Below are 25,129 nucleotides of genomic sequence, written 5' to 3' on the forward strand. Positions count from 1 at the left end.
CATACGGGTTTTTTTTTATTTTCAAAAGTTCAGTTTTCTGTCTGGTCTTTTTAATGTATTCTAATTTTTATTTGTAAGTAATTAGTTATAAATAATTTAAACAATTTCTTCTGGGCTGTTTAATCATCTGAGTCTGCTTAGTGATTTTAGAGGGAAAAACAACCAAAGTTCTTAAAGCTTCATATGCAAGAAAATCACTGCTTGCTAAAAAGAGAACTTGTGTCAGTGTTTTTGCTAGGTTTTTGTCTGTTCTCAAAGTTGCAAGCACCACAAGTCATGTGCCTGTTAAAACCAAACTTACAGTAATGGCATGACCATGGAAGTTTATTTCTTAATATAGATTTTCTTTATTGTTTACTCCAGTGTCAGAAATTTGGAGAATATCACAAGGATGATCCAAGCTCTTTCAGATTTTCAGAAACATTTTCACTTTATCCACAGGTGAGTTTGTCTATAGGAAGGTTTGTCTATAGGGATGGAAGGGAATGCTCAGTGAAGAAAGAGTCCTTGTAGCACTGAGTACAATAAGGCATATCAGGATGAACAGGCACCCTGTCCCTAGCTACTGTCTGGCACGGGACATTAGCAAGATCACTTTGGTTGTCTGTGCTTTTGCATTCCCTTTTTTCCTCTACCCTTGCAGTTAAATGTGTAACTGTCTATTTTTTGTTTCTCCTACAATGACATCGTTGTCTCACCTGAATTTGTAATTCATGTAATGACATTTCTAAAAGGGCTGCTCTAATGAAGAAATTCAGAAAACATGAGGAAAATAAATGGATTTGCTTTATTGTTTCTCTCCCATATGATTTATGATACTGACCAGACAAGAGAGACTTCTATGTAAAGTCAACTTGACCTTGACTGTATTAAACTTTGAATAGTTTATTTGCTAGATAAATTTCTCCCTTCTGATAGCTCCAGATACTTCACTTTTGGACTCTTCACACACTTCCATACTATTTCTGTTTCAGTTATGTACTAATCTGTCTGTAGGTGTTAAGTGTTGTGTAGAGATTGAATCAGCAGGTGGAGAATTTGTTTCAGCAATGAAAGCCTATGCTTTTACTAGCAAAGTTTGACTTTGCTGTGGTTAATGTTCCTTTTTCTGTTCATGTGCTATAACTTAGTTGTAGAACAGCAACCTCACTCATAGGAATGGTAGAATTTACAGTAAAGGATGCATTTCAAAGCTGCTTTGTAGGTTTACCCATTCTGATACCTCTCTTACTGTCATGGGAGTGTAAAAACTGGCAAAGGTGCCTACAGAGATTCAAAATGTTAAAGGAGCTGGAATTCAGTTTTATTGTGGCATTGGTCTCACGCAGTTTGTGGAAAATATTTCTCTCCTTGTACAACTGTCATTTTGATCTGTCAAAGTTCAAAACAGTGGTTCTTGTTTTGCAGTTCATGTTTCACTTGAGAAGATCTCCTTTCTTACAAGTTTTTAACAACAGTCCAGACGAGAGCTCCTACTATCGTCATCATTTTATGCGTCAAGATCTAACCCAGTCGCTTATCATGGTTCAGCCAATTCTTTATGCCTACTCTTTCAATGGACCTCCAGAGGTATCAGTAAAGTAACTCATAGTGGGTTAAAAGGTGCTTTGTTGAGAAAGAGGTGATTGCTGTCTTCGCTGTTACATGTTCTAAAATCTATTGGTTAAAATTTATTGTATGAGAAATAACATTCATTTAATTGAAAGCAGCTATGAACAAGGCATATCTCAGAATTTTGATGAAGCAGTCTTGAGAATAAAAGTTACTTTGCAAAGAGGTTATGTTTTAAACTTAAGGATGGTATTTTTTTGTTAGCTTTTGAGAGCTTTTTTTGGCTTTGTGGAGCCAGAATGTAAATATAAACAAAAACGATTTTATTTAAAAATGTACTTTCACTGTTGCCTGAAAGAAAAGTTGAGGTTTTTTTAAATGTACAAAATTTCCTTGATTTTATTGCCTTAACCCAAAGCTTCTAATTTTAATATGATTCCCATTATGTGTAGATTTAGTACAGAACCTTCCAGCTGACCTTGCCATGGCACATTCTGTATAAACTTAAAATAAAAAGCTGGTCTTCCAAGAAGCTTCTGCAAGAAGTGTCAGACACTGCTTTGTGTCAGCAGATAACAAAAGTAGTCTGTTACATAAAACAGCGTGAGGGAGTGAAAACAAACATAGTAGTCAAGGATCTTGGCAGGATGTATTTCTGACTTTTTTTAGGATTTTTTTTTTAGATTATTCATGAGGATATTAAAAAAAGACTTTTAGAAGTGGAGTTCAAATGAAAGTAATAAGGTGTTTTGTGAAGAGCAGCTTGCAAGTCTTCCATGTATGAAAAACAAGTAGTTCCATTGGTGATTGAAGGATAAATATGATTAAACAGGAACTGATGTCTCAGTGTAGAATGAATAATATTTTTTTCTTGATTCTTGGAATAGTTAACATTTTTTTAATCTCTAGTAATTCTGATTCAGTTAAATCATATAGCACTGATACAGTGTCACTACCCTTAAAAAGGTGACTTAAAACCTTAAATATTATATTAGATTTCATAAAACTTGAGTATTTACTAGATATAGTATTGGGGATATATATGCACAGTACTAATATGCTGCAAGAACAAGACTTAAAAAAATGCCCAAACAACCCACAAACCCCAGATCTTACACTTGAACTGCTGAATTCTTATGCATTGAAATACAGTTCAAATTAATAGCAGTGTATGGGTAAATACAGACGTACATGAAAGACTAGTAAAGTGCATAATAATGAAAGGGGTCTCAGCTCTTGAACATTTTTATTACTTTCATGAAGTTTCAGCTGTAGAATCAGGCAGGATAACTTCAGAATGAAATTGTGCGGGTTGCAGATGTGTAACATGAAAAGGAGCAAATATGGAGCTTTAGGAAGTGATTGAAAAAGTTCCTAAGTTATTGATTAAAAAATCTGGCAATGCCATATGATTGCTCAGTTCTGCATCATTTGATAATTTTAAAATTTATTTTTAAATCTTAGCCTGTTCTTCTGGATAGCAGCAGCATTTTACCAGATCGCATTCTCCTTATGGACACCTTTTTCCAAATCCTTATTTATCACGGAGAGGTAAGAGTTGTCATTTCTTACACAAATACTCTTTTTCTGTAGGAGTGCTACATTGTGGAAATCACTGGAAGTCAGGCTCCAGTTCTCATGCACCTCCAGTGCTTCATCATCTTATCTGCATGGCTGAGTCCTAGTTTGTGTTTGTAGTTTGGTAGTTTAAAATGTCCGTATGCAGATTCCTGCATTTTGACCTTTGTCCTGTTTCTTATGACGAGTTTGAGATGAATTAGCTTTAATATGCAGAGCATTTTTTTTAGATCAATATTTTTCCTACTTTAGAGAGTGTTATACCCTGCCTCCCCCTCCTCCCCACTTTTCACTCATTTATTTTAGACCTTTAAATTGGTTCTTCAGGGATGGGTAGTCAGAAGACCAAGTTTATAGTTACCCTTTGTCTGTACTGTCCTGGAGGAATGAAACTGCTCCTGGCAGTTTGGTAGGTAGACATTCCTTAGTAATAAAATTAAAGTGCTTGTGACTTGTTACTGCTCTGCCTCCCTGCAGGAACTGAGCTGCTGGTTTTTACTACTTTGCAACTGTAAATGGTTCATAGCTGAGAATTTGAAAAATACTATTCTGGATCATGTCCCTGTAGCTGCACTGATAAAAATATTTACTAAGCTTCAACACTTTTTAAGTAGCAAAATATTATCTCATTTTTGTGAGGTGCTATCAGTGAGCAGAAGTGGTGGGCTTCTCCCTGAGGGAAGGGGAACAGCGGCTGAGCATCACTGCAAGGCAGGCAGGGTCTTGTCACTGAGGACCTGTCCCCACTGTACCTGAGCAAGGCAAGCAGAGCAGCTGTGGGCTGTAGGCAGACTCAGCCTTCAGTCCAGGTGACCAGACAAGTTGATGGGGATGAGGCAGCTCCAAGTTCTGGCCATGAAGTCGAGTCCCTGAATGGGGGGTTCAGATCAGTAGGTACAAGGCCTGGTCCAGGCATGTAGCTCAGGCAGGAGCCAGGAATGAGACCCTCGGTTTAAAAGCAGCTGCCAAGCAGAGGTGGGAGGAGCCCCTGCTGAGGGCTTTCCTGATAGCTGCCAGTGTCAGTGAGCTGACCTTGAGCAGCAGCTTCACTCCTAGATGATGGTGAGGTTGTGCTACAGACTCTGAAAGGTATCAGTATAAATACTTATTTCTTATAGACATGCATATTAGAAAAGTGTAAATAATATCTTTGACCTCCTCCAAACAAAATATTTGACATGTAAAAGATGACAAAAAAAGAGGAAATATAAATGGACCACAAATCGTTAAAAGTTTGAAAAAAAAATCTAGTAGCATGTTACTTGCACGTCTTGGCTTTTAAAAATTAACTTGCATACTGTAGGGCAGAGAGGGATGAGTGATAGAAAAGAGGCCAGCAATGGCACATTCTCCTCTGAAAAGACCTGTGTATTCTCTAAGAAAGTTTGGTGAATTAGTTCTAAACTTCTTTCTTTCCCCTGTCCCCAGACCATAGCACAGTGGCGTAAGTCGGGGTACCAAGATATGCCAGAATATGAAAATTTCCACCACTTGCTACAAGCTCCAGTAGATGATGCCCAAGAAATTCTCCATTCCAGATTTCCAATGCCTAGATACATTGATACAGAGCATGGAGGAAGCCAGGTATGGTGAAGTGTATAATATATAATCTTGGAAATGATATGTTAGTAATGCTGTGAGATATCTTTGGTAGTAAACATCCAGTTCTCTGCTAAAATATACATGAATGGCAAATCAATGTTTTGACTCTTAAAGGTTTTACAGAACAAGATATTTAATAGTAGCTTTCTTCCTAATTTGTGAATCCTGCTATGTGTTATTATTTTAATCATACTGACTTAGACTCTTACATTCTTTGTGTAAGGGGCATAGGGCAGAAAAGACAGTACTTGTCTGGGTCTCTGGACCAATAACAGAATTACTATTTGTGTAATTTAAAAAAAAACCAAACTTATTAAATAATGTCTTGTTGATATTCACATTTGCTTTGCTAGTGCTGGAAAAAGACAAATGCTTACTTTCAGCTGCATTGGAAAGTTGTTAGCAGTTCTTCATTAGAGCTGTGGAATCAGCGAGTGGCTTTATTTACAGAGGTGCTGTTTGCAGTGTCTGTATTTCTGGATAATAGAAATGACACATTTCATACATATGCAATTTTTTTCTGAGTGCAGGAAAAGACTGTTTGAGAAGATCAATTTCTTGTCTTTGTTTTATTTTTTTAAAGGCTCGTTTCCTGCTTTCAAAAGTAAATCCTTCTCAGACTCACAACAATATGTATGCGTGGGGACAGGTGAGTATGAATCTCCTGATGAAGCTTGTATACATGATTTTCCCCCCATATTTTAGATGGCAAGTGAAGTGGCACATTATATACATATAAGTAATAATGCAAAGTTTTTGAAACTGAAAAAGAAACACAGTTTTGATCTGATGTGACCAAAATTACAAAAGTTAAGAAAAATGGCATTTATTTCTTCATACACAAATGATCTGCTTTACTATTTTAAGCTTCTGTCAGGCTGCTTTCTTGTCTATCCTACTTTCTTAGACAGTATTGTCTTAAGACTATGGGTTTGATATTTGCCTGACAGAGCCCCTCCAAGGACTTTCACTGAAACAGTTTTGCAAAATCAAAAGCAGGTATTTTGTTGAGGCAACAGATAAAAAGATTTGGAGTAGTCACTGATAAGTGCACTTGCTGCCTTAGTGCTAAATATTCTAAGGCTAGACAATGATTGATTAAGCTAGATATACCATTTATAATTCATTAAGCTTAACTTCATCAGTAATTAAGTTTAGTTTCATTCTGCTTAGTAGCAGAGATGCAGGTCTTACCAAACACTGTTTCTGCTTTGGAGGGAGAGAGGAGAAAACACATCAGCCTGTCTGAAAGATAGAATCCTATTCTTGTCTACACAACGGTGGAATTAGAATAATTTTATACCTGCTGTAGTCAAATAGGATGTTCCCTGTTGCTGCTGTGAAAGATGTAAGAAGGGCAGCCACTTTATAATTTTTATATTGGTGGGTGTGTTTTTTCATACATAAATTAGTGATGGTGAGGGCTTAGCCAGCTTTAGTCAGGCTGAGCTGTCTTGTGGATGAAAATTGCTCAAGGGCAGAACAGAACAGTAACACTTCAGTATTGCTTCTTCTGCCTGGCTGAGCCATTAGAGAGGCTTGACCTTTGGCTGGTGGCCTTCCCTTTAAGTAAGCATGTTGCAGCCTTGTGTTATCTTCCTGTCCACCTGTATCATAGAGCTTTAGAGCTCATTGCTGTCGTTACCTTCAAAATACTGGCAATGAGAGTACTTTCCACACAGGAAGTCCAAGGGACATTTTTGTGATAGGGGAGATAAGTGTTGAAGGTAGTTATAAGCAAGAACTGGAAAATACACCAGTGCCAATGTACTGATGTTTTCCAGAATTTCTGTGGTCTAGTTGACCCGGAATCAGTTTTCATATCTTGTCTTTAGGCAGAAAGCTTTATTCAGAAGTTAAATGTTCTATAGCAGCTTGTATTCTTGAATGGTGCATTTCTGTTCCCTGATCTCCTTCCACATCTACCTTCTATAGTAAGTGCTAATGCAGTGTCATCTTCTCATGCAAATCTAATGGCATCAGACATTTGAAGGTACATATTAATTGTGCTCTTAGAGTATTTTGCTAAATGATGTACAGTATTGAAGTCATGAGTGAGAAGGTTCTATAGCAATTTCATGGCAGTCACTTTGTCAAGTAAGTTTTATCAGGCTATGTTTGCATAGGGATGAATTGATTCTAATGAAGGCAATGAAGAACACTGAGGTCCAGAGTGAAAATACTTCAAAATTTTGTACTGAGTCAGGTCCAGCATAATTTGAACACAGATCCCCAATTCTTTTGCTTCCAAAGTTGGTAATCTTACCAGAAGTTCATTAGTGCTTCTCTTCATCATGTTTCCCCTCAACATACACACAAATGCTGTAGTTTGGAAGGTCTTATTTTTAATTTAAACATTACCTGGAATTTTTTGAAGTTTCCACTTTTCCAGCAGTACAGGACAATTGTTTTCTGTTTGTTTAATTAATAAGCAAATGAAACAGTATTCCAAATGTAAATTAAAAAAAAATCTTCAGCTGATCTGTAAGATAATGTTTCATGCTGGACAGATGAGACTGATACATCTTGCAAAAGATAGCTGTTCATTTTAATGCTGAAAAGAATTCAGTTCTAGGGTAACATAAGAAATGGTGTATTAACCTCCCCAGGGGCACTGCAGTGTGTGTGCTCAAGGTAGTATGCTAGTACTTGATATGGTAGCATTTGCAGGTTTTTTGTGAAAAAAAGTTGAAGTACTAATTATGAAATGAGAAATTTTATATCTGGAAGAAATTTAAAACTGATTTGCATCTTGCTCTTTTTTTCTCATGACATTCCTGGATTGTTTCATATTTTATTTTTTGCACAACTGAAAGTCCACACTGACCTGAAGAGGGCACCCACACACCACTGAAATATGTTTCAGGAGGTGATGAATTGCCTAGTTTGGTTTTTAATATTCTAAATAAAGATTTTCTTTAACCTTTATCAGGCAGGTGCCTTAATAGTATAGAAAGCATTTTCAGAAAATAATGATAAACTTTTTGTGTGTCTCTATTATGTGGTTGATGTTTGAAGATGCAGTTGAAATTTTCAAAAAGGACCTGTGAGTGCTGATGAACAGTTGCTGAACATGAGCCAGTGTGTGCCCAGGTGGCAAAGAAGGCCAATGGCACTCTGGCTTGGATCAAGAATATTATGTCCAGCAGGGCCAGGGAAGGGATTGTCTTCCTGTGCTCAGCACTGGCGAGTCCACACCTTGAGTCCTGTGTACAGTTTTGAGCCCCTCACTGCAAAGAGGACACTGAGGTGCTGGAGTGTGTCCAGGAAAGGGAAATGGAGCTGGTGAGGGCTCTGGAGCACAAGTCCTGTGAGGAGTGGCTGAGGGAGCTGGGGGTGCTTAGTCTGGAAAAGAGGAGATTCAGGGGAGACTGTATCACTCTCCACAGCTACCTGAAAGGAGCCAGGTAGGAGTTGGTCTCTTCTCACAGGTGACAAGCAATGCGAAAAGAAAAAATGGTCTCAATACGCCAGAGGACTTTTTAGTGTGGATATTAGGAAAAATTTCTTCATAGGAAGTGTTGTCAAGCATTGGAATGGGCTGCCCAGGGAAGTGGTAGAGTCACTGTCCCTGGAGGTATTTAGGAGTTGTGTAGATGTGGCATTTAGGGGCATGGTTTAGCAGTGGGTTTAGCAGTGCTGGGTTAATGGTTGGACTCACTGGCCTCAGAGGTCTTTTCTACATAAATGATTCTGTGATTCTTATATAAGGGAGCTCAGACTTAGCGTTTTACAGGCTTGGAAGTAGAACATCTGTAATCTCATCTTGCTGCCATCAGATAGCTGATAGCTAATTTAGTGTGCCTTCCCTGAGAGTGGCTGTGTGTTGTAGTGATCCAAGAAAGCTTGCTCACTTGCATTTGTCTCTTGATCATTCACTGACAACTGTTTCTGTCCAGGTCTCAGAAAACCAGCACCAGTTCTCAGCATCCTCATTAGGACTTTTGTGTCTGTGTTTTGGAAGACTTTACAAGAGTTCCGACAGCTCTGGTTTTATTTTGAAATATGGATGCTTAGTACCTTTAAAAAGGTTTAATTGTTGAGCTGTTCAAGAATTCTTCCAGTATCTGTAAATGGAAATAGTGGTAGACTGGTCTCAAAAGACTTAAGGGAGTTACTGTGTAATATTTGCAGAGTTGCCAACTGCTTGTTTATTTTGACTTTGTTAAATTTGGTAAATTTGTTTAAAAATAGGAATTAACATGTGACCATTTTGAACTTGTTGGATTTGTGAAATTGCAAGAATCCACTCAAAAGGTTTTTTCAATTCTTTTGTGATCTGATTGCTCATGACTTTGAGCTGCTTTTAGTCTTTCTCTGAGGTAGTGCAGAGCCACTGGAGAGGATAGGACCACCTCTCTTTAGGGAAGCTGGATGACCTTTGCTTGGGGTCTAATCAGACTCTTAGGGGATTTGTTTCCTCTTCATCATTTTGAAAGGTCTGAGCTTAATTTACAGATGCTGATTTGTTGGTTTTGTCATTTGCATATTAGTGTTTCTCTCCTTTTTGCTCTGCTGAGGTAGGAATGATGCAGGAACTGTGCCATGGAAATTTTATTTACATGTAGAAGTTTGTAAGTTGATATTTGGCAGCTCCAAAGTTTTGTGTGGCTGATGTAAAGATCTTGCTATACAGCAAGTCATTGCTCTGTGTGTTAATGGAAGAGAATGTAGTTGTGGTTTATGCTTGAATTCATGTAAATGTATGAAAATTTATGTAAATGTACAGTCTGCTGGGTTTTTTGTTAGAATTTCAGCAATGATATGCTTCTAAGATCTTGCTAAATTTATAAAATGTTTATTCAGTGGAACATATTGTGTCTTAAAATGCTTTTTCTTCACAATGTGTATAATCAGTTCTCTTTTTTTCCCTTATTTCATAGGAGTCTGGAGCACCCATTCTTACTGATGATGTCAGCTTACAAGTATTTATGGATCATCTGAAGAAACTCGCTGTCTCAAGTGCTGCCTGAAATTCTGCAGTGCATTGGAGACACAGATGAACTGCAGCCATATTTCAGCTTTTTTCTCCTTTACTCTTTCCCATGTCTCTCTTGACAGAATGCTCTGATATGCACAAGCTGCCTGACTAGATGTAAAGCAGTGTTGTTTTCAAAGAAAAGCTTTGTTATCAGCAAATGTTTTAATGTAAACTGCAGTTTGTAAAAATTACAGGTAGTAGATTAAGTTATAAGCAGAGGAAAAAGAACAGTCATTTTGATTACTGTGATACTATAATTACTTTGAGATCATTTGCAACAACTTTGAGATGTGATTTCAGTTTCTTGTTTAAAAATGGTTGGGGTTGATTATGCTCTGCAGTACAAAGGCCCATTGAACAATAAAGGAAATCTTTGATATATCTGGTTTTCCAGACTGCCATGTGATTACTTTTGTTCACTCAATCTGAGCCTGAAGTGAACAAAGCAACAACAAAAAGCCTATAATAGTATAATAGTATTAACTCAGTCTTTTGGTTTAGGCTGATGAACTTCTATTTCCAGCAGAGATATTACTGTTCATGAATTGTTTATTTTAGGGGTATTTAATTTCAAGTATTTCTTCCCATTTGCTGTATTTGTTTCTTTGGGAACAGAATGTTTCTTTATTTCAACATAAAGAATTTGAACTAAAAACATGTAAACTCCACCATTGCATAAAATTTAAATCCACATGTATTTTGACCAAAGTATCTATTATCAAACACAGTAACAGGTGAATATGCTAAAAGTTAACACTCTCAGCTTGAGCTAAGAAGAGATCCTACACTACCAAATTTAACTAAGAGAACAGGCTTGATTTTTGTCTTGGTGAGTATAGTTAAAAATAAAATTTACCTTTTTTATTATTGCCTTATAATGTTATTACACTAATGCATGACACTGCACATCTGCTTTTTGTTCCTGCATCCTTTTTGTTATGAATTCAACAGGCTATAGTCCTTGTTGAAACAGTATTACATAGAATATGATGTAATTAATTTGATATTTAGTTCATACTTGATTTTTTGGGCGGGTGGATAAATTAGTAGGCTTTCCCATTTACTTGTTGAAGTTTACACATAAAACAGATGTTTACATAGGTAATATAACATTTTGACAAGCAAAGATGTGAAGTATGGTAGTGAGCGGTAAAAAAATGTGCCAAGTCTAAAGGAATAGAGAGTTCATAGGAAATTCAGTTGTGTATTGGTGTGATAAACATGAAGATGTTTTTTCTGTTTTCTGTAAATTCTTAAAAACTTGTTTCAATCATTTGCTCTCCATTTCTTTGATCTAAATGAGATGAGCTCCTTTTGTCTCAAAACAAATAAAATACATGTTCTTCTCTCACTTTTTTATTTATTCTGCTGGTTTCTGTCAGTTCTTGAAATGAACTGTGGAAATAAAGGTAGTAGTGATAAAATTTAGAATAACTTCAATTTTTGTTCTTGCAATAATTGGTATCAAACTAATTTAACTTCCAGTGGTTAAATTAGTTAACTAATTTTAACTAGTTAGCAAATTTAAACTAAGTTAAATACTAGTTCAGCTACTTTTTTTGTAACACTAAATATGTCCAGTTTATTTGTTAGGTAGTTTGCATAATAAATCGATTCATCACCAAGTCATGATAATGAATGGGGTTTTTTGTGCTGGAACGAAAGTTCCTACCCTTTAACTAGCTTTCACCTTTTAATAGTTCTTTTTAATCCAATTTCTTAGCAACATTAGCTTATCAAGTATTTAACATTGCCGAAAACTTTTTTGAAACCCAGGTATGTCTGATATATCACCTTTTTCCTCCTGCTTATTCACCTCTTCAGAGACTCTGTGGTTAGTGAGACAGGATCTTCCTTCTTTAGAAGCATGTAGATTCTTTCCAAAATGTTCATATCTATCCATAGGCTCATAAGTCTTACTGCAGGCTCTACAATTTTACCAGGGAATGAGATCAGGCTCATCAGTTTGTAACTTAGAGGATTCCCTCAACAGCCTTTTTTGTGGATGAGAATGATAGGGGCAGTGGTTTGCCAGTTGTCTGGCACAGGGACTGCCTGTAGTGGTAGTTACAAGTGTTCACTGGCATGTCTGCCCTTCTGTGTCTCTCTTCTTTTAGAACTCCTTAGTGAAGGCCCTCCAATCTGGTAACTTGTAACATCTCATTCATCTGCTTGATCCAATACCTCTTGCACATTGGCATAGGTCAAGTGAGCTACAGTAGGGGAAGGAAGCCATTTGTTCCCTGAGAATTGATCAACATTTAAAATTAATGTGTTTGTAGGGTTGCACTATGGGAGAAAGTGGTTTAAAAAAGATAAATTGCTACAATTTGAAGTCCTTGCTAGTGTCTGTATTACTGGGTTTCCTGGTGAAGAATTTCTACTAATCTGCAATATTCATGACACTCAAAATTATTATCTGTTTATGATTCCTTTGAACATATGATTTTGGCTGATCAGAAATCAGATGAAGAGTTGGTCAAATGTTTTTGAAAAAAGACTTGGAAGAGCTAACCTTCTGCAGAGCAAGAGATAAAACAGTGCTGACTGATCTGTTAAGGACTGGCAAGTTAAAGACTGAAAATCAGCCATGGCAAGTCAGAGGTAGGGGAACAAGGAGCCAGGTGCTGCTTTCTCCATGTTAGGCAGGCTGTGAGTTTGAGAACAGTGCAAGATCTGTTCTTGATCTGAAGTTCCTCACTTGACATGTATAAAACTGAAGCATTGCCATCTGGGAAATACATTTGTCTCAAAGAGCAACATGGGAGATTTGGAAGTTAAACTTTTGCCAGGATCATAAAATCAGATGGAGCTCACAGCAATATAGCAGCTGTTCCTGTTCTTTGATGTTCTTGTGTCTGGTGTTAGGACATATAGAAAAGCACATTTGATTGACAGTGCTTGCATAGTGCATGGTCTATAAGCACACCTTTACAGGCTGTACATGCTACATAACCATCTAAATTTTTCTTCTGTTTCCCGTGCCTTTAAGTCCTGAAGTCGGATCCATTTATTATGGGCTATGACATATATATATATATATATATATATATATATATATATGCATGTGCATGCCATTCATGTGTTTAGATCAACCCACAACACAAAGCTCCTTTTGTCAGTGTCTTAAAGATTAGGTAAATGTTTTCTACACCTTGTAAGTGTGAGAGCTACCCTTTGTTCAGGATGGTGGTTAATTATTTTGAAACAAGCCATTTAGAGCAATAGAGGCCATAATCTAAAATGTGGGTGATAATTTAATATGTATAAAAACCTTTAAACTCTGACATATTTCTGACTGGACCTCAAAACGAGAATTGTTGCCATCCATATAGATATTTAAGTATGCTAGAAAGAAGGTCAGAACATCTTTGACAGTGCTCTGTTCTTTCATTAGCAAGATATCAAGACTCAGCTGTTTGGTTTCTTGCTGACTCTGAGCTGTTGTGGTAAATGCCCTGGCTTGGCCTTTTGGCTGCTCCTGCTTCGCAGGACTAGGGCTGGTGCAGTGATTAAGAACCTTTGGAAATACTTGACAGTAACTTAATCTATTGCAATACAGCTTCAGGATATTTTTTTTTTGAGAGTCTAGGATTGGTTTTTTTTAGCAACTCTGTTTTGTATTTTCTGGGTTTTTTTTTTAATATCAACTGTTAATAATTTGCTTTCCTCTTCCTGAGGAAAAAGTACTGGATTATTAACTGTAGACTGTCTTCTCTTGCTTGGATGGGATAACTCCCAGGTTGAGACACAGATTTAACAAGGTCAGCCAAAAGTTGAAGTTAAGTTGCTTAAAGGCATGTGGATTTGCCTAGAGTAATTTGCCTGTTAAATTCCTAGAACTTCACATCTTGGTGTGTGGAACTGTGACATCAATGACTGGTCCTATGGCTGCCATCAATGTTAGGGAAATTGCATTTCTCAATGTTCCCTTTTCTCCTTGGTTAAATAGAATAGTTGGTGAGTGATGAGAAGCCTATCCTATTCAACCAAATCTGAGACAAATTATTAGATTACCTTCTGTCAGATTGTGAAGCAGAATAAAATTGAGCTCAGTTTAGCTTTTGGCATTTTGTGTTCATACAAAAGTTAAATGTTACATGAAAGCCAACAAGCCTGAATAGAACAGATGGAAAAATTAATGAAGCTGTTGCTCTGCTCTGAATTTAATCTAAAATCTTGTTTAAAATAGCAGATTGTTCCTAATAGTGTAAGCTTTTGTCTGAGGGAAGAATTGCGATGCTAAAAGATAAACAATTTAATCAATGTCCATAAATTGATTTTAGAAAAAAATTAAGCCAAATAATCCCCACATACTTTAATAAGGGAGCCTGTCCCCAGTTCCTACAGATTATCCATTTTGTGTCTCCTTCCATCCTTTTCTGACTGGAGGTATCCAGCTGTGTGGTACACTTGCCGTGAAGCAGGGTGAGACTTTGCTTGCTGGCTTATGGGTGTGGAACAAGCAATAGGCTGTTCTTTTGCTTTCTTGGGGAGGAATATGTACATTATGTCATGATCTACAGTCAGCTTAATGCATTGGACCTGTTCACATTTAGGGAATGTCTGGCTAGAGAATGGCCAAAGACCAATATAGCAATATACCTTACTAGAAAGGGAGCCTGTGTCTTACAAAGTCCAGGCATGGCAGCCCTGTCATAGTCTCACTTCCTGAATACTGGGAACAGACAACTGCTCAAGGGACTTACCACTTTCAAAGCATGTGTATAAATTACGTGATCAGGATAACTTACAACCATAATGGTTGTAAGTTATCCTGATAATATAAATGTTGAAGTGGGGTCAAAATAAAATTGGGACAGCTTCTGAACTCCCTGAACTTCCTTGTGGGTTAGAACTCACCTCTTTGTGGTTACCAACCTTTCAACCTCAGCAGGCATGCCAGTGACTCGTACCAGAGTTCATAGTCTACAGATAGCAGGTGGAACTGGATTGCTTTTATAGGGTTATTAGTAAAAGTTTAGCAAGGGAGCATAGCCATGTGTGAAGAACTAAAGCGAGGCAGAGACCCAGAAAAGCTTAGGTGGTACTAGGTTGGTACGAAGTAGCCCTTGCATTTAATAAGTACCAAAGAAGAGGATTTTATGTTTTTAGCATTCAAGTATGAGCTCCTTTTTAGCTGCATACCATGACCTGGTGTGGATTTTGCTGTTTTCTGTAGCAGCAGATATGTTGAGTCTTGGCTCTGAATTGTGAATATTTTAAGGCCCTATCCTGTGTGACCTGAAGCAAGTGCTTCCATAGGAGACAGATTGTTTTTTCTTTTCTTACTGTGTTTCTTCCTGCTAGGTGTGTCAGCATAACAGGCTAGCTTGCATTACTAATTGAAACATGAAGAGTTTAAACTGAGCTATCTGTCACGCCTGGCTAATGAAGTATTTTTATAAGGAGTTTATAGCACTGCTGCTCTTTATTCATCCTTGGGTGTACTTTTCTTAGCCCTTTTTAAAAGGACTTGAACTTTTCTAGGAAACTCACAGGAAGTTTATAGGTGGGCAGAACACTACTTGCTCTATTTTTCTGGTGTGCTGTGAAACAGCCAAAAGAGCAGTGAACCACCCTCAGATCTCTTTTTGCTACCTCAGTTGTTGTCTGCATGGAAGCCCAGCTGTTGACACTCGTTTGTCCAAGGGCAGATGTGAGAGACAAACTGCAAGGGGACGTACTAACAGCTGGCCAAGCTGCCTCTCCAGGGCCAAGCTGGGGCTGTTGTGGCTTGTGGTTTCAGGCAATGCTGCCAAAATCAAAATATGACCCTCCCGCACAAGTTGCTGTGATGTTTCCTTCCACTCTGGGTTTACACACTGCACTGTGGGGGAAAATTGCCCAGATGTGGTGTGAGCAGTGCTTGAGCATGAGGGGATATAACTTCTTATTTCAGACTTGCTCCTGCTCACCTGCTAGAGGAGGAGGTAAATGGAGTGACGCCCCATAAATGATGGCATTGAATCAGACAATGGAACTTCTCTGTTTTTGGCCCTGTAAAAGCAGAAATGAGAAAGCTCACTTACTGCAGAACTCTGAAGAATGTATATTGTGTCATTTAGAAACTGAGGGTTTTATCACAGTCTCCTTGGAGTTAAAACCATCTGCAGAACATCCAGCATTTTCTCACTGGAGTAGAGATGGGGCTGGAAAGAGAGATTGCCATCCACTTAGTCCTCACAGCCGTACTTGCATAACAGAGACTTTGCTCAGTTGGGTCAATGTTTTGCTCTTTCCTCTGTGAATGAGATGTCAGCCACAAAAGATATTTTACCATCTATTGAAAACCTGACTTATCACACAAAAATGTAAGATAAAATTTGCTCTGTGATATGGCAGAAAAAGCAGCTGAGACTGAAGGCATGTAACAGTGTCTGGGATTCTCTGCAATAGCAAAGGATTTTAAGTGATATGCCCAGGTGATGGAACAAGTTAGCCAAGTGAAATGAAGTACCTTGGAGGTCCCTGCCAATCTAACCAGAGCAGAAAAATCCTTGCTATGTTCCAATCAGGAAGCTAATTTAATGTGAAATGCTAGCAAGACACCCTGGAGCTTTCATTTGATTATGAGCACCAGTTTGGCATCCTAGAGCAAGCAGTTGTTAGTGGCTGTTTCCAAGGAAGGCAAAAAGTCCTCAGAAGCACAGCTGTGCCATGAATGGGTGTTGGAGCAGACTACTGCAGCCCTTGCAAAATAGGTTATACAGTATATTCATGGCAAAAAGTTCTTTACTTAATTCTGTTTTCTGTTTTTTGGCCCATCAAAAGCAAATTGAGCCAAGTACACTGATTGCTATATTTATAATTTGGCTGACTACAATAAAATAGATGGCTATGCTGAAATTTTAGTGCATAAATGTTCTTCTGTTACTTAATTTCCTTTGTGAATACCTGAAATTGATTTACTTTGTACTTATGAGATGTGTTAGTCACATGTTGACAGGATACTTTTGATCACAGGTGAACAAAATGATGGCTGCAGCTTCCAGATCGAAGTGATTAAATGACTTACTAACCTCATATCCTCTTTGTGGCTAAGGGATATGAAAGAATTTTCCTTGAGAAAGGGAGAATACAACCCTGATCGGTAACTGTAGAAAATGGATGATTTTGGTAATTACATGTGAACTCCTACAGGGTAGAATCCTTTTGCTGTATGTGCTACTTTTCACAGAATGACAGGAAGGTGAAGATTGGAAGGATCTGTGGAAAGGACCTCTTGTCCAGCCTGTCCAAGCAGGACCACCTGCAGCTGGTTACCCAGCATCTTGTGTCGAGAGCTCTTTTTGACTTGAAAAGGAGTTGAAAATTTACAAACTGAAGTCCTGGCACAGGCACCTGTTATCCAGCATAATTGTAACCCAAATGGAAATATCCCACAAACTGCAGGAGGTGGACCAAAATCTCTCTGTTTCCTATGCTCTTTTTGGCATGGTGCAAAACTACATGTATAAACACACAGGGAGTATTTTTTTAAAGATTATTTTAACTGAAAACAAAACACTTGGGCAGGACGCTTTCAAATCCATATTAATAAGTAGACTGAAAGCAGATTAAACAAAAAAATAAATTGTTCCCTATGTGTGAGATTCTTAAATACATGAAATGACAGGTCTGCAGAGTAGCCCAGTTGCATCAGTATGAAAAATTATACTTTGTCCTAGTTAAGTAATGTATATAAATAAGTCTGGATTTATTTTTGGAGTTGCTATATTTGGCAATGTATGATATAATTCCATTCAAAGCAGAGCTTGAAATAATTGGAATTAAGTTGAACAGAACAAATAGGACATCTGTTTTAGTCAGATTTCTGCATCTTCTTAATCTTAGATGCAACCATTTCATTTGCTGATAGAACTATATTTCAAAAAGATGTAATATTTGAAATACTGTGTTGCCTATTGCAATTGACAGTTCCCATGTCCTTGCAAGAGGCAGAGAATACTTTTGCAGCTTCTGCCTCCAGTTTCACAAAGGAATGGAATAATTTGATTTTCCAGCTTTGATCCCAATGGAATAAGTGGTTGCTTTGCTCTGTGGATCAAATGTGTGTGCTAATCTCCTGAAGAATCAGAGCTTTGGTTAAAAGAAAACGTTCTCTTCTAGATGAGTATCAGTACTTAATGCTAATAGCTAAGCCCTTTCCACCGCACTCTGGCTGCTATTTCATGTTTTTGTCGAATTGCAGTAGCAGACCAACTGCAGAGAAAATAGTAATATGGATTTGCAGCTTCCCAGTGAGTGGGAGTATTTCCATCACTGCGTTACCTTGAGCAAACCTCCAGACGGCAGTAGATACATGAAGCTTCTGGTCTGAGTCTTGTTCCAGTTAGTTACTGGTGTAATCGAGTGTCTTTGATTGTTCCTCTTTTACATGCTGTGTCACAGTCTTGCCCAAAATGTTTACACAACTGGAGCTAATATAAGAAAACAATTACCTAGAAGGTGTAAAATGACCTGAAGAACACTTCTTAAGTTAGGATTTTTAGGATTGATTGAATGCTTCTGATAACTCCAGGTTCATTTTTGGGAACGAAACCCTGTGGAATACATAAAGAATTATTAGTTCATAGAGCAAGAGGACCATCACACCTAATCACTGTTCTACATCTTATACAGTGAAGCATCTCTACAGAAGACTCATCTGGGTGCTGTTCTATGGCATGAAACAGGCAAAACCAGAGTCTAGCTGGAGACCTGTCACTAACCTTTGCATCCCAAAAGGTTCAATAGTGGACCCTGTACTGTTTAACTTGAATGAAGGGGCAGATGCCTTCTCAGCAAGAGCACTGAGGACACAAAGTTGGGAGGAGCAGCCAATTCCCCTGGGAGAGTCTCAAGAGGTTGGATCCGGGCTCTTCGTGGTGCTGAGCAATAGGACAGGAGGCAACGGGCAGAATGTGATGTACAGGAGGCTCCGCTTGAACACAAGGAAGAACTTTACTGTGTGGGTGAGTGAGCACTGTAACAGACTGCCCAGACATGATGTGGAGTCTCCTTCACTGGAGATATTCAGGAACCCCGTGGACACAAATCCTGTGCTATGTGCTCTAGGATGACCCTGCTTGACCAGGGAGATTGGACCAGATGACCTACTGTGTTCCCTTCCAATCTTGTCCATTTTATCATTCTGTGAAAACAGGCAAACCTGAGACAGGAGGTTCAAAGGGTCAGGAAAGAGAAGCCGATGATTGTGGAGGGCTGGAGCAGCCACAGGCATTTTTGCAGCTGAGGCATGGTACTTGTGACCTGTAGACATTATGGGAGAAGTTCTTACAGTGGTAAAACTGGTGGCTTTGAAGCATGAAGTCACTGTGATGTGCACATCCTATTCACTACTGCCTCCTTGTCCATATAGCAAGTAATTTAATTAGAGAAAGATTATCAGCGCTGATCTGCCCTTTGTAAATCCACATTTTTCTCACTGCCTACTTGACCTTCAGTTGTTTGGAAATGGATCCTCAAGAGTTGTGCTGCAGGTCTTTCTAGGGACTGAGTTGAAAGTGGACAGCATGTAGTTCTTCAGATCTTCTGCAGTCTTCTTAAAGATGACTGCAATATTTAGCCCCTTTCCAAGGACTTCTCTGGATGATCACATGTGCGTATAATGATGTGCTTGACAATCATATCATAAGGTTTTAATCATCCTTCTTTGTGTCCCATCTATCTCTCTAGCCATGAATATACCCAGTGTCTCCAAATAGTCCTTAATTCTCTCACTTGTGTGTTTCCTCATTCCTCAAACTGCAGGTGTGTATGGAGGTCTGGAAATATTTTGAAGACTGAGGCAAAAAAATCTTTCCATATTTCCCTGTTAAACACTAGTTTCACATTTCCTTTGAACCTCAGTTTGCTACTAGGCTGCTTACAGGATTCTTTTCCTTTTACCTTTTATGCCCCAGGCAGCCTGAGCTTAAACTGGGCTCTGTCTTTATTGACACCATCCCTGACTGCCTAAGCAATACTTTATAGTCCTCCTTTGCTGCCTGTCCTTGTTCCTGCTTTTTGAGAATTTTTAAATTTTAATTCATTATCTGCTCCTTGCCTTGTCAGTTGGGCCTTTTGCCAAAGTTTTTGGTAGTATACAAAATTAGCCTGTAATTAGAATTCAAGAGTATTTTTTGGTACATCTATCCATTTATTATTTTTAGACTAAATTCTGCCATTGGCCAACTCACAGATCTTGTGACCCAGTTTTTATGACAATCCTGCCCTGCAGGAGCCACTTTAAATCTGAATGATTCCCTTCGGTTCCTTTGTTCAGTAATTGGGAGTTTTTACTTTGATGCAATGCAGATGTAGTTAAGGTGACATTCACTTGTAACCTTTGCAAGATGCAGATGTAGCTCAGATCCAGGTGACCTATCTTTATTCAGATTGCTAATACATTCTTCAATATCTCCAAGTCTTTAATGTCATACACCACGGAATGTGTTTATTGTACATGCATATTGCATAAGGCCATGGCTTTTGGTGGACCCAGCTTTTGATAAAACAAGGCTTTTATCTTTGAACACAACACTCAAGGTACACAAATTGGGAAAAGAATATCTTTGTTCCACAAATATTAGAGCCTCTATTGTTGGCTTGGAAGGCTCAGGTCAGAAGAACTCAATTTTGGTAGAAGGTTTTTATGTATGTGAGGACTATGGAGGCCTTGCTAAATTCTTCCTATGTCAGACAGAATTGTAGATTTTTCTATGGGGAAAAAGAGGCATTGAAGGTCATCATATCCAGTAGTGAGAAGTCAAGGCTTGCCTCATACCATGAGTAATAGGGAGAGTGGGCTCAGCAATGAAAAAAAGGTGATTTTGACTGTAAAAAGAAAATCTATAGGAACAAGGTGATAGTGGTAACTTGTGATCATGGAATGAATTTTCAGATTCATTACTAGTAGTAAGAATATATTGACCCTGTGTTTTTGGAAATAGCTTGAATATATAGCTTTAAAAAAATATTATTTTCATTCAAAACAGAGAAAATGATATAACAAAAAACCTACCCAGAACCAGGCAATGTAAAATTACCTTCTACTACAGGATCATCCAACAATGACTTTGGTAAGGGCAGGATTTGATTTCACTTCCCAAGAAGCTGTTACATGCAAAGGTTAGGCTGCAGACAGGAGCCACTGCACCATGAAGCAGCAGTTCTCACTGTGTGATTGAATTAGCTGATTTCCCAAACTGTGGCTACAGATGTAGAGGCTCAGGCTTGACTTACAGCATGAAATATCTCTTGGAGTGAGCTGTGAACCCACAGAGCTGTGGGAAAGGGCTCTAAGACGTTTGGTTTGTGCAACACCTCATTTTGCTTACTGTGCTGGATCAGGAGCCTGCTCTGCACCCAGCCTGGCTGTGCCCTCTCTCCTGTGAAGGCAGCACAGCCTGGCTGCTCTAGCTTCAGTTTCCGGTGGAAGGAGCATTTGTCAGGGCATCCTGTCAGAGATTGAGGTATTTGGCCCCTTCATTCTCCAAGGAAGTGCAGAAAATCCCATTTCTGCAGCACACCCAGTGCAGGCTTCTCTCTTGCTGTGAGGCTCCTGTCACTGTGGTCACCTCAAGCACGAAAACACTCTCCCTGCTGGAAAGCTGTTGGGGTGCCATGACAAGGGCCAAACGTGCTGTCTTGTGCCCTCTAGGAGCACATCTCCAGGCACAGGGTTCCATGCTGGGAAAGGCCTGGCACAGCTGTTTTCTCCCTGGAGTGCGGTCACCAGATGGTCTGCCAGGCCTTGGGTGCTGCATGCAGGGTGACATGGTGAATGTCACCTGCGTGAGGAAGTGCTGGATGGCTGTACATTCTTGGGGACTCCCATCAATGTGCCAGCAAGACCTGAGAGAAGGATTTATTTAAAGCTGCCCCATGACCTTCTAGTGAGGGGTAGGTTAGACAGCACGTCTGTACAGCCTGCATATGGTGCCACCCTTATGTTGGTGCCACCGTTATTCACCCGAGCACCAGACAGAACCCGACTCCACTCTTTACAGTGATTTTTTTCATTACAGGAAAGAATGCTCATTTTGCTATTTGCTGGAAATAAGGGTAGTTTTCAACATTATCCTGCAACCTGAGAAGGAAGAAAGGAAATAATTTGGAGAGAGTTTCTTGCTTTCTAAAGTACCAGTGACTTAACTTCTTTGTGGTTTGTGTACTGCTGTGAAATACCTCACAACTGTGGCCTGATCTGTACAGCAGATTTTTGTGCAGCATTGTTCTTCCTTCAATGCAGCTCCCTTATTCAGTGTGACTACATCCTCAAACGGGATTAGATGACAGCCTGCTTGAAGTGCAGTACTGATTAAAATCAAACCCATCTCCTTCCTTATGTATTCAGTACATGGCTTTTGGAATACAGCATGACCTAGAAATTTTTCCCCTAAATCTGTGCTGCTACTTTCTGCTGGCTTCCATAGGACTAATAAAGTTCCTGCAGGAATAAAGACTGTGAACGCAGTTATTTAGAATTCACCCAGCCCTGTAAGATCTGCCAGTCTTGATGCTGAGTACTAAGAATATCTCAGAATGAGTTTCATATCTGAGACTGATGTGGCAAAGTCCTGGTTGCTCTAACTGTGCATGCATCTCTGGTTGAAGACTGTTTGTACTTCAATGTGGAAAAGGATTGCTTTTCTACATCAGACTGTCAGGACACACACACAGCTGAAGACACAGGTATGCCTGAGTTTTGGTGGCAAGTCACATCCTGGGTGTTACTACTAGGTAGGCCATAACACTTGAAATTCCTTTTATCCTTTATGTCATAATCTGTTTTTCATAATGCTTTTTTGCAGCAGGGGTGGAGACAGGAATCCTAGCCTTTTGGTAACCCTTTTGCCTTGAGTTGCAAGATAAACCAATGCTAACTTTAACTATCAATGATGGAAAACAAATCTGTTTTCTCATTACCTACTTTACTGCTGCCTGAATGTTATAGAAATCTGGTGACTATTATTCTAATATATATTGTAGACATGGAGGGAGGTGAAAAAAACCAATATGACTCTGCAGAATTTGAATACAATAGATTTTTCCCCCTCTACCATCAAAGAGTAAAACAAAAGCTGCAGGTTCACAGTTGAAGTACTTCAAGAACAAGGAAGGAGATTGAGGGAGCTAGAGAACAAAAGTGTCTGTGGACCTAGTGAAATATGCATGAACATATGGGAAATGTATCAAATAATTTCATCTACCCAGGGAAGCTGGGAGACTTGTCAGTTTGAACAGCCTCAGTGTTTAGAATCAGGAAACTCTTTATTTTAACATTAGCGACTAATTGTCTTAACTGCTGTTGTGTTTAATAACTTTATGTTTGTAGAATGGAAGATGGATGCTGCTCTATTAGCAAGAGAGTTTGAAAATGGAGTAAGAGAACAGAGGCTGGCTTAAAATTTCTTGAGTGTGAGAAATTTTCTGACTTTTTGAAACATCTGATCTTTTGCTGCTCTCTGAAGTCTAGGGCTCCTTAATGGCAAAAAGGGCTATTGTTTAAATGTTTTATGTACCCTGAGTTACAGTTGCTCTTCAGTTCTTGAGTTTTCTGATATGCACGTGAGTCCAGAAAATAGCCCAAATTCAACTCATAATGTGTGGGGTGAGTGAAATAATTGTCCCCACTCTGACGCTGAAAGAGGCACCGAAGACCCTGTGAACATGAAACTCTTCAGACATTTTCTTTGCTCATGTCAGTGTACAGCCTGCAGTTAACAGTGCTGAGTGTTTTCAGCCTTGTTGCACTTACAGCAAACCTCCAAGAGAACAGACTGAAATGTCATTATAAGCCTCTGGTGGTCCAGCTGCAAATCCAAACTTTCATGGCTAGGGAAATTCTTGCCATCCTGCACAACTCCCATTCCCATTTGTTCTTTGCCCCAGCCTTTCTCTGTTTCAAAGTTTTTAGGGATTTTTATTCTAGTTGAAATCCTCTTCACACAATATTTAAGTAAGATTTAAACCTTACCTATCTTGAAAAGTTTTCAAGTAAAAAAAATATATAGTGTGGAAGGGAAGCAATATTACATAGAAGCTAAAAAAGTGGAATAACAAGTGATAGATGATGCTGATGACAGCAGAAACAGAAATAGCCTAATGAAATATAGTGTAACTTTTTTCATTAAGGAAAATTACCACACTGATAATCTTTCATGTAAAATGAAGAGTCCACACTCTCAGCTGTGGTTAGAAATCCACCAGAGGTGTTTTGTACAAGTTGCCTCCAACTTGGTTGCGCAGAGCTGTTTGTTAAGAAATTCCTCTGAGTATGGTATGATATGGTGGGCTGCAGGGAGAGTTTTGTCTGTGCCACTGTAGATATTTCCTGATTCAACAGAAGGATGGTGTGTGGATACAGGCCAGGAAAAAAACTGGAGCAGCTGCCGCTTAATGCTGGCAAATAATTTTCCTTGGGGCATTTCTGGCATGATTGCATGATCTTTATGCTTGACTTGACAAGAGGAACAAAATCTTTATCAGTCTTTGGCTATCTTAATGGGGTATCATGTAGAAGGAAAACCAAACTGAACTGGTACACTTCATTTTCCCCAACACTAAAGTTTTAATGTCAAGAGGAAGGTAATCTTATCCCAAGAGAATGCTCCCCACCTTCTTAAAGGGAAAGTGTGACACCTCAGTATTCTGGCCTGAAACATACGTCAATGCAGTAATGATCTTCAAACACACAAAACAAAAGCTGATTGTCATTCTCTGTAGAGCTTCCTGTCTAAATTCAGTGCTAAATAGGATTATTACGCAACTCTTCTCAGACCCACAGTAACTAAGGTTGCCTTCTGATGCTTTTTGGAAAGTGGACTAAATTCTATTTCTTCTTGAAATGGTAGTCTAGAGCACATCCACTACATTTAGGGGTCTACCTCAGATCGTGTCAGTGTACTGACTAAAAACTGAATAAAGGTTTAAAGAGTTAAACCTTGTCTGTTCTCAAAATGGGTCTGTAGCTTTTGTCTAGGCCATAAATAATGTTGTGGTAATAGTTTTCATGATAATAATTTAGTCAAATCAGGCCTCAAGATTTAAATTTATTTTTGGCTCCTCTTTTTCTTGTCTAATTTTTGTCTGTACTGCTAAAATAATTTAAAGAAAATTTTGATTCGCTTGCAATTCAGTTTATGATGAGGTGACCACTATCTCAACTACAGTAGCAAAATTACTCAACGTGCATGTTTCTTACCCAGTGTTTTCTGGCTTGTTTCAGTGAACTGGGTCACAAATTTAGTTATGCAATGATTGTTTAGATTTAATGGTTCTTAACCATGTAGAAACTGAAATAGCACTGGAAATGTGCTATATATAGCACTGGTCATGTGTGAAATCTTCATACTCCTCTTAGAGCTTGAAAATACTGTGTCATACCTGTATAGGTATTCCTGTTATGGCAAAAAAATAGTGTTTAAC

At 38.7% G+C, this 25,129-nt stretch overlaps 1 protein-coding gene and 1 long non-coding RNA gene across 3 annotated transcripts in view; one reads left to right on the forward strand and one right to left on the reverse strand.

Annotated features, from left to right (window-relative positions):
• Window positions 1–11,063, forward strand: part of SEC23A (SEC23 homolog A, COPII coat complex component) — a 28,345-nt gene extending 17,282 nt beyond the window's left edge. Inside the window, exons 15-20 of the mRNA XM_064423901.1 lie at window positions 364–441; window positions 1,408–1,569; window positions 3,016–3,102; window positions 4,558–4,713; window positions 5,315–5,380; window positions 9,615–11,063. Of these exons, the coding sequence (XP_064279971.1) occupies window positions 364–441; window positions 1,408–1,569; window positions 3,016–3,102; window positions 4,558–4,713; window positions 5,315–5,380; window positions 9,615–9,704 (639 nt within the window). The 3' untranslated portion in view covers window positions 9,705–11,063. The remainder of the gene's footprint in view (window positions 1–363; window positions 442–1,407; window positions 1,570–3,015; window positions 3,103–4,557; window positions 4,714–5,314; window positions 5,381–9,614) is intronic.
• Window positions 10,750–21,773, reverse strand: LOC135302897 (uncharacterized). 2 transcript variants are annotated; one of them, XR_010364449.1, is made up of 4 exons: window positions 18,427–21,773; window positions 17,987–18,258; window positions 15,631–15,712; window positions 10,750–11,640 (listed from the first exon to the last, which is right to left on the reverse strand). It is a non-coding gene; the product is annotated as an uncharacterized LOC135302897 (long non-coding RNA). The 2 variants fall into 2 exon arrangements; XR_010364448.1 differs by having other exon boundaries at window positions 17,987–21,773.
• Window positions 21,774–25,129: the final 3,356 nt, after the last annotated feature.

The sequence above is a fragment of the Passer domesticus genome, chromosome 6, assembly GCF_036417665.1.
Source record: "Passer domesticus isolate bPasDom1 chromosome 6, bPasDom1.hap1, whole genome shotgun sequence".
NCBI lineage: Eukaryota > Metazoa > Chordata > Aves > Passeriformes > Passeridae > Passer > Passer domesticus.